The sequence below is a fragment of the Triticum aestivum genome, chromosome 2B (assembly GCF_018294505.1).
Source record: "Triticum aestivum cultivar Chinese Spring chromosome 2B, IWGSC CS RefSeq v2.1, whole genome shotgun sequence".
Classification (NCBI taxonomy): domain Eukaryota; kingdom Viridiplantae; phylum Streptophyta; class Magnoliopsida; order Poales; family Poaceae; genus Triticum; species Triticum aestivum.
In genome coordinates, this window is record NC_057798.1 from 640,768,887 (window position 1) to 640,778,416 (window position 9,530).

Genomic DNA, 9,530 nt, shown 5'->3' on the forward strand with positions numbered 1-9,530 from the left:
CAGACAAGGATTAAGCAGCTATCTGACAGAAGTGCTTATAAAACACACAAAGTGACAATCCTGGATCTCCATCTCAGAAAGATTAGCAGCAGCTGCCTGTACTTAATTAATCAAATCTGCATCAAGGTAAACTAGGTTAGCAGCAGCAGCTACTAATTAAGAAAGAAACATGAGGGCAACAACCTGGATTTGTTTAGTAACACTAGTTAACCGGCCAAGTGGCACCAAAAGCACTGGATTAAGAACCTGTAACTAACCAGTCAAGCAGCATTAGCAGCAGCAGCATCAAGTAGTAGTAGTAATATGCCACGTCGGTGTCAGCAGTTTTGGTGCTACAGTTCAATGGCACATAGGTTAGCAGCCAGCCAAGCCAAGCCAGGGGGTGATGGGTCAGCAATGCTGTCTCTGCTCCGTCCAGTCTCCTCTTCTCTTCTCTTCTTCTTCTTCTCCCTCGTCATTGCTGCTGCTGCTACCATCCAAATCCATCGGTTAAATTCCAGGCCAAAATAGTGGGCGCCCACCAGCGTCCTCCTCCGCCCCTCTCCCCCCTGTCCTCATATGCCGCTCCTGTCCCGTCCTCCTCCTGCCAGTTTCTTCCTTTCCTTGCTTCTTTCACTCTGCCAGCACCCTTCTCCTCCTCGCTGAATCTCTCCCCTGCCGAGGAGGCCCGTCGCGTCTGGCCGCTTCGGACCCCGGCCGTCGAGGCGGCTGCCCGGGGAGGTTTTCTTGGGGGAGAAAGGTCGGGGTTTTCGGCTGGTTGGTTGGGATTTTGTTTTTTGATTCCAGTGGTGATTTCGGTTGGTTTTCTGCGATTCGGAGTCCCTGTGCTGTGATTCCTGCCGCTCCCTGCTTCCATTTCTGTTCCCTGCAAGCACCCCCCGGAATTCAGACCGGTCGAGGCAGTTCTTCGCTCCGGGCCTCCGTCCATGTAAGAGCGTCGATGCGGAGATTCGAGGTCGAACTTTGAGCGAGAGATCAACAACTGTTGCTTGAAGGTCGATTTTTATCCGTGAACCCGGTTTTCAGATTGGTTGTTGCGAGGGCTGCAAGTGGAGGACTTGTCCCTTGGGACTGTCGTTTTTCGCGAGGATTTGAGAGCTGTGGTCGAGGTCAAAAGAGATCAATGGCGTCGCTGTCCGAAAGCGAGGGGACGAACAGGGGGGGCATGTGGGAACTGGATCAGAACCTTGATCAGCCCATGGATGAGGAAGCCACCAGACTCAAGAATATGTACCGAGAAAAGGTCTGACGCTTCTCTTCTTCAGTTTAGTTACTTTACAGTTCATTTATATTAGTATTTTCATTCATCTGTATTTGGCTGCCAAGACTTGGTTATTTTCAGAGAATGTAAAATTGTTCTCTGCATGTGACCAGTTCATCTCATTGTGCAGTTTGTGCTTTGAGAACATCTGGAACAGATGTGCTACTTTGATATGGATTGTACTGCTTGAACATATTGTTTGTCATCTGTAGCGCGCGAAGTAATCTGGTGTAGTTGGTATGATGGAATTACCATTTTAATTTTGATGGTGGGATTAATGAGTAACTGAAGGAATAGCGATTTTAGTGCTTTCTTCGTAGTGAAAATGGCGCGCTTCTGGGTGTTATTCGTGAAAAAAAAAGAGCGATGATTTTTATTTTATTCAAGTTCTTTGTGCATTCCACTTCAGTGAAACAATTAGCAGAAGAATCATTAGTCCTAAAATTTGATGCCTGTGTATTTTTGAAAAGAAACTGAATGCTTGTTTATTATATTCAAGTTGTTAAGAGTTTATATTGACGGTGATTTCCCTTGATGCAGAAATTCTCATCAGTTTTGATGCTGCGGCTTGCATTTCAGAGCCTTGGGGTGGTCTTTGGTGACTTGGGCACATCACCGCTCTATGTGTTCTATAATGCCTTTCCTCACGGAGTATACGATGACGAAGATGTTATTGGAGCTCTTTCCCTGATCATTTACACCCTTACTCTCATCCCTCTTCTGAAGTATGTTTTTGTTGTCTTGAGGGCAAATGACAATGGTCAAGGTAAGATAATTTATCCGCACAAGGTCCAAATATCATACTGGTTAGACCTTCAATGAGATGGTGTCTTATGATCTGCTCTGTACTTGGCAAAAAAAGAAAATACTGACTGCAATACATCTCAAATGCTTGTTTCTACACATTAGCCAACACCAAGCACAGTAGAAGTTTATAAGTGGCAACTATAACAGTGCATTTTTTTTCCATCAGATTGGTAGGTGAATATGTTAATACAATGCCTTTCTGGTCATGAGATGCCAGAGTGGCAGCTAAATTATTTTCTATGGAAAGTTTAGTCTGAGATCACTTTACTGTTGCCTCAGTATTGGAAACAACTCTTCCATGCGCAATTCTGTGACTTCTTGATTTGATAACTTTGCTTGCAGTTTTACAACAGTGGTGACCTCTTTTTTTTGTCTTGCAGGTGGTACACTTGCTCTATATTCACTACTCTGCCGTCATGCAAAGATCAGCACTATACCCAACCAACACAAGACTGATGAGGACCTAACGACATATAGTCGGCAAACTTATGAGGAGAACTCATTGGCAGCGAAAATAAAGAGATGGCTAGAAACACGCGCATATAAAAGAAACTGTCTTCTTATTCTTGTTCTCCTTGGTACTTGTACAGCTATTGGAGATGGAATCCTTACTCCTGCTATATCAGGTATTCTGCATAATTTCTTCTGAACTCATGTTCAGCATCATATTTTTGTGAGTAAATTGAACGTTTCCAGGATCCTGATTTGTGATTTTGCATTTCACAGTTCTTTCTGCATCAGGTGGTATAAAAGTTCAAAATCCAAACATGAGTACTGGTAATATTGTGTTTTCAATCTCATATGTACCGTTACCCTTGTACTTTATCTTTTGCATAAATCCATGTTGTAAAGTTGCTTCATCTTTGATTTCTTTGCATCTGGCAGATATTGTTGTACTTGTTGCCGTGATCATCTTGATTGGAGTTTTCAGCATGCAACACTTTGGTACAGACAAAGTTGGATGGCTATTCGCACCTATAGTGCTCATCTGGTTCATTTTAATTGGAAGTGTTGGAGCACTGAACATACACAAGTATGGTAGCTCTGTATTAAAAGCGTACAATCCAGTCTACATATACCGTTATTTCCGAAGGCGGGGGAATTCTTCTAACACCTGGACTGTTCTTGGAGGAATCATGCTTAGCATCACAGGTCAGTCCGTTTTACATATTCAGGTTTAGAAATTACCTTCCATCAACCTATAATAGAACCCGTATGACATGCAGATATTTGTTTCTTTCTCTTCAGGAACTGAAGCGTTATTCGCAGATCTATGTCATTTTCCTGTGTTGGCCATTCAGGTAGCATGTCTTCCATCAGTCATTGTGATATATCTGTAGGCAAATGTGTGCTCCCTAATGTGAAAATGTCTATTTGCAGATTGCATTCACCTTCATTGTATTCCCATGCCTTCTTCTGGCATACACAGGGCAAGCAGCTTATATAATTTCCAACAAGCAACATGTGAATGACGCCTTCTATCGCTCCATTCCAGGTCCTCCTCAGATACCATAGCTTGGCATCCTATTGACTAATCCTAAGATAGATTGGTCGATGTGCCAGCACATCACGTTTGCCGTGTGCACGCTGTCATAGTGTGTAGCCATTATTGACAGTGCATACTAGTGCTGTTGCTTTATGTACTATGGTTCTCATAGTGAGATGTTTAATAATTGCAGATGCCATATACTGGCCAGCCTTTGTCATAGCAACTGCTGCAGCAATAATTGCAAGTCAAGCCACCATATCTGCAACCTACTCGATAATAAAGCAGGCTCTTGCATTAGGATGTTTCCCCCGCGTGAAGGTAGTCCACACCTCGAAGAAATTTCTCGGGCAGATTTATATCCCTGACATCAACTGGCTCCTCCTTATTCTTTGTATTGCTGTGACTGCTGGATTCAAGAACCAGAGCCAGATAGGAAATGCATATGGTAAGGTTTACTTTCTAAATATGGATTCTGATGAGCATTCCATGTTTGCAACACCATGTAGTATATACTGCTAAGCTTGGAAAAGCTACATGCAGACAATTTAAAAGGAAAGATTGCCTTATAATAGAAAGAGTGACTGCTAATAGACTGAAATTGTCCTGAAATAAGAACTATCGCAGAATTTTCATGACATAGTCTTCCCTGCATATCTCAGACAACTCTAAATTTACATTTCTTATTTGTGTGAACAGGCACTGCAGTGGTTATAGTTATGCTAGTGACAACGTTCCTCATGGTACCAATAATGCTGCTGGTGTGGAAGAGTCACTGGATTCTTGTCGTCACCTTTATTGTGCTCTCGTTGATGGTAGAGCTACCATACTTCTGGGCTTGCATATTGAAGATTGACCAGGGCGGTTGGGTCCCGCTTGTCATCGCGATAGCCTTCTTCATCATCATGTATGTGTGGCACTATTGCACTGTAAAGCGGTATGAATTCGAGATGCACAGCAAGGTGTCAATGGCCTGGATTCTTGGCCTTGGTCCGAGCCTTGGTCTAGTCAGGGTTCCAGGGATAGGCTTTGTGTACACTGAGCTGGCAAGTGGCGTACCGCACATCTTCTCACACTTTATCACCAACCTACCTGCTATCCACTCGGTTGTTGTCTTCGTCTGTGTCAAGTATCTTCCAGTCTACACAGTCCCGGTGGAGGAGCGGTTCCTTGTGAGGAGGATTGGGCCGAAGAACTTCCATATATTCCGTTGTATTGCACGGTATGGATATAAAGACCTCCACAAGAAAGATGATGACTTTGAGAAGATGCTCTTTGACTGCCTCACGTTATTCATCCGACTCGAGAGCATGATGGATGGTTATTCAGATTCGGACGAGTTCAGTTTACCAGAGCAGAGGACCGAAGGATCCATCAACACTGCATTTCTGGCAGACAAAACTGCCAACACAATGTGCTCCAATGGTGACCTGAGCTACTCATCACAGGATTCTATTGTGCCAGTGCAGTCACCCCTCGGGGTAAACAATCTGTTGACGTACTCAAGCCAAACCAACCGTACAGTCAGCAACGAAGTGGAGTTCTTGAACCGGTGCAGGGATGCTGGTGTTGTGCACATCCTAGGGAACACTATTGTGCGCGCTCGGAGAGATTCAGGGATCATCAAGAAGATTTCTGTAGATTACTTGTATGCCTTCATGAGGAGGATCTGCAGGGAGAACAGTGTGATGTTCAACATTCCTCATGAGAGCCTTCTTAATGTTGGGCAAATATACTACATCTGAAACATCATTTTCCGTTTGGTTTGTACTGGATTCTGAGAAAAAAGCTCTGATGTACCGTTCTCTGGAAGGGAGAGGGGGTGGCTGCTTTAAACTGTAAATAGGGAACTTATCGGTCGTAGAATATAAATAGCGAATAGCTTCAGATTTTGTTTCGCGCCCTGCATCTTTCATGTGGTGTTCATGCTAGAAATGTTCGCCTTTTGTCTTGCAATTCGTAAGATTCAGATGCTTCCTTTCCCTGATAAATCATATATTGTGATAGTTGTCTAGGAAAATCTCTAACTGGGAACTCATGGATTCAAAAGTATTTGCAGCTTTCTAAGTTGTCACCTTTGTTTTCGTTGAAAAATCATCATCTTTGTGTCTTGCTGGAAAGGTTGGACTCCTTTGGTTTGGAGGAAGTTCATAGGAACTCTATAGGATAGGTTTTTTGTAGGAATTTTTCCTTTAGAGCCCTTTGGTTCATAGGAATGGATTCCTATTCCTACATAGGATTGGTTCCTATCCTTCATATTTCAAAGGAAAATAAACATGAGCCTAGACTCAATGAAAAAATTCCTACAATGTGAACCAAATGACATATCTTTTCCTATTCTTACTCATAGGATTTGAGATACATGTCATCTCATTTCCTACAAGTTCCTATTTCTATGATAATCCTAAATCCTATGAACCAAAGGAGGCCCAGGTTTTCAGTATGGCTGAATTTGATGCGACAGTCAGATAAATGTACAAATGTTGTGCAACAAAAAGAAAAAAAATCATGCTCATGCAAAATGCCTAAGTCAAACTAATTAAACAGTGCATGTTACATAAACCATAGTTTCAGGGTAATCATATTCTCGTCTGAATTCAGCAACAAAGGAGTTCCATGATAGCTAGCAGATAATACTACCTACTCCCTCCGTCCGATTTACTCGTCATGGTTTTAGTTCAACAACGAGTAAATCGGAACGGAGGGAGTAGATGGCAGCTGATCACATTTGCGGGTCGTGATGGTTGCTGATGACTGAACAAGAAAATGGACAAAATATCTTCATCGCAGAATGAAACTAGCCTGGACCACAAATCACTTGACATATTGAGGGCTAATTGGCGTTGGCCAATCTACGAATCTGGCTTGGGCGCGGCTTTTCATCCTGATTGCAACAAGCTACATCACAAGGGATCTTGCCACATGGGCACTTGTCTCCATGACTGACAACAGCTTCTCCGATCAACCTTTTCTGGTGACGACGACGAAGTTCCTCAAGCTCGCACTTCAGGTTGTCAACCTGCTGCTCGAGTGAATCAACCTTGTCCGTGAGGTAGTTCATGTGCTCAATCGCCTTCTCAGGGAACTTCCTGTCCAACCATTGGGTGAAACCACAGTCCTGTTTTGAATCCTGACCAAAACAGAAACAAAGATGTAGATTATCATTGTGGATCAATGTAGTGGTAGTTCAGAACATTACATTATATGCAACCCAGATAAACATTTTCCAAAAGAAGCTCACCACAAAGAGAGGGCAGCGGTAGAACCTTCGCCCTGGGTCTTGACGGTCCCATGAAGTTTCAATGGTGCAAGGTTTATCATGCTTGCAAGTTGGCCAGCTGCTATCATCATCAGATTCATCTGTCACTGCAGGATCTTCATCAGCAACCGGTGTGCCATTGCTGGCGACTGCCTTAGAAACAGAGGTTGTTTTCTTGGTGCTCCACTTGACAAACAGCCTGAAAACTCCAACATGGCGCCATGCCACATTCAGGAACGCCCTCCAGGAATCATCCCCAATTATGTCAATCAGCACGGTGGAAGGAGGAGCCATGGGATTGTTCCTGACATACAGAATGTGCTGCAGAGTGAGCTCATGTGTCACACCATTCAATTGGAAGAGCTGCATTATCCAGCGTCGCACTTGCACGAACGACTTGTTGAGTGGCTCTGGCAGACGTGCAACCAGAAACGAGCAATCGGGACTCACTAGTGCCCCCTCAGGCCCATTGGAAATCTTCCCTTCAGCAGGAAATATCACAAACTCATCTGGCATCGACATGCCTGTAGAAAAAAACAGGTATGAACAAGGTTTTGGTTACCGAATGGGACATTTCTACCGAGGGGGACCGGTAAACGTGGTTACCACGAAATTTTGAGAAAATTTCGAACAAATGAAATTTATAATTGAATTTGAATTCCAATTCTTTCAAAATAGATATAGATAGCATTTGAACTTATATTTATCATAAAAGAGCTACTAGCTCATTGGAACGTTGTCTACGCGCATGTTGTGAGGTGCTGCCACACTTTACTATACATCGAGCGTTTGAATTCAAAAAATTCAAAAAAATTGATTTTTTTTGCTGGAAATGTCCATTTACCGAGGGGGGCCGAAATATGCGGTAACCATGGTAAATCTTGAAATTTCAAGCGGTAACCAAAACCCTGGGTATGAATGAACTATTTTCCATTTTTGTGATATTTCTTCTAAAACTAAATTTCCACTTTCCCAATATATATCGGCGATCCATGACGTCCCTCAATCACCGTCCTAACAGTAGCAGCCTCTAGTCTAGAGAGAAAAAAGAAGTTCGTCCTAGATGTTTTCCATACCACACAAAATCCATCTGTTCCCTAATTCAACTGAGATGATGTCATTTTTCGAGAAAAACTGACATAATGGCGTTCTTCCCTAATCAGTAGTAATCACATGATTCACATTACCAGGACAGCTACTCCTACACAAACTCGCCAAAACGCACAAAAGGAACATCCTTTTCTGTTTCCTACAACTTGGCAGAATCAATTTATACACAATCCATGTGCCCTCCTAGTCAACAGCCATAAAAACACTCTTCTCTAATCAGCAATCGTCATCACCATGTTCCCCAGTTCAACAGACATGATGAAATTCTTCCCTAATCAGTAATCGTGATTGCCGGTGGCGACATGTTTCAGCATAACCGCACCATCAATTAAAGCAAAGCAAAGGAGGGAGGAAATCGCCGCGATCGGAGAAACCTTACCTAGCAGAGGAAGGCGTGCCGGCTCCTGGCAAGGGCGGCGGGATCACCGTCGCGAGCGAGACCACCGGGAAGCGGCAGAACCCCCTCCTCTCTTCGGCCGGATTGCGCCTTGAACCCTAGGCTAGGCCTTCTTCTGCGGTTAGACTGTGGGAGATTTCTCCCCCGTTTTGCCCCCATTTATTACGCGGGGTGCCGCGGCGGAACCCGAACGGGCTGGGCTGGTGTGGATTTTGGCGGGGAGATGTTTTCCTCTCCTCCCGCGCAGACGATTTGAAGATTTTGGGACTGCTGGGGGCGCGCTCGATGATCGTGCTGCTGCTGGACCCAAAGTGGGATGGGAATGAAATACCAGGGGTGTTGATGCAAATGATCCTTGCCTCGGAGTTGAAGGACGCTGCCATGGGGAAATCTATTGAGGTCTCGTAATCAATTGAGGTCTTTGATTCTCAAATTAGATTGTTCGATTCTATCCGGTCAATGATTTCTTGAAGAGCTTTCTCATTCAATTTTTTAATTAATTATGCATTTTAATTTTGCAGTTTCATTTGATTGAGGTCTTTAATTTGGAATTTGGTTCACGATATTGACTTGATCAGATTTAGACCGGGTCAACAGTTTCTTAGGAGTTCCCTCGTTCAATTCATTTTCACTGTGCTCCTCAACTCTAGAGCTTTTCCATTTGATCGAGGTTTCAATTTTAGATTTGGTTCATAATTTTGATAAGGAAATGATTTTTCAAATTGATCGGCAACAAACAGCCTTATATCAATCCCACGCACCCTCTCATCATATAGAAAAAAGAAGAGCCAATATGTGATGTTGTAGCACCAAAATAGTACATACATACATCGATGCGGAAAATTTCCCGACATAAATACTGGTTGATTAGCATATAATACAAAATCACACCGTGAAAGGCTCGTTGACAATATTATAAAGAAAATAAAACACACACCATCATCACCCAACTCGCAAAACTAAATATTCCCTCAGTTCCAAAATATAAGGTGTGTTTGTTTTTTGAAAGTCGAATTTCTTTAACTTTGACCAAGGTTAGAGCCAAAAATATCAACATCCACAATACTAAATAAACAAAATATGAAAAAACATTTCATGATGGATCGAATGATACTGATTCGATATTATGAATATTTATATATTTCTCTATAATTTTGGTCAAATTTACAGAGGTTTTATTTTTTGAAAAACTAATACACCTTATATTTTC

The 9,530-nt window shown here is 42.9% G+C and overlaps 2 protein-coding genes across 2 annotated transcripts; one reads left to right on the plus strand and one right to left on the minus strand.

Moving 5' to 3' along the window:
• The first annotated feature begins 447 nt into the window (after positions 1-447).
• Positions 448-5,451, plus strand: LOC123046448 (probable potassium transporter 11). The gene is made up of 9 exons (XM_044469822.1): positions 448-1,243; positions 1,802-2,027; positions 2,449-2,694; positions 2,795-2,845; positions 2,954-3,220; positions 3,317-3,369; positions 3,449-3,563; positions 3,748-4,002; positions 4,254-5,451. Exons 1-9 carry the CDS (start codon positions 1,124-1,126, stop codon positions 5,297-5,299), a joined length of 2,379 nt encoding a protein of 792 aa, XP_044325757.1. The 5' UTR covers positions 448-1,123; the 3' UTR covers positions 5,300-5,451.
• Positions 5,452-6,316: 865 nt separating this feature from the next.
• On the minus strand, positions 6,317-8,577 carry LOC123041862 (uncharacterized). The gene is made up of 3 exons (XM_044464413.1): positions 8,303-8,577; positions 6,796-7,337; positions 6,317-6,684 (listed from the first exon to the last, which is right to left on the minus strand). The coding sequence occupies exons 2-3, from the start codon at positions 7,333-7,335 to the stop codon at positions 6,388-6,390; spliced, it is 837 nt and encodes a 278-aa protein (XP_044320348.1). The 5' UTR covers positions 7,336-7,337; positions 8,303-8,577; the 3' UTR covers positions 6,317-6,387.
• Between the last annotated feature and the right edge of the window lie 953 nt (positions 8,578-9,530).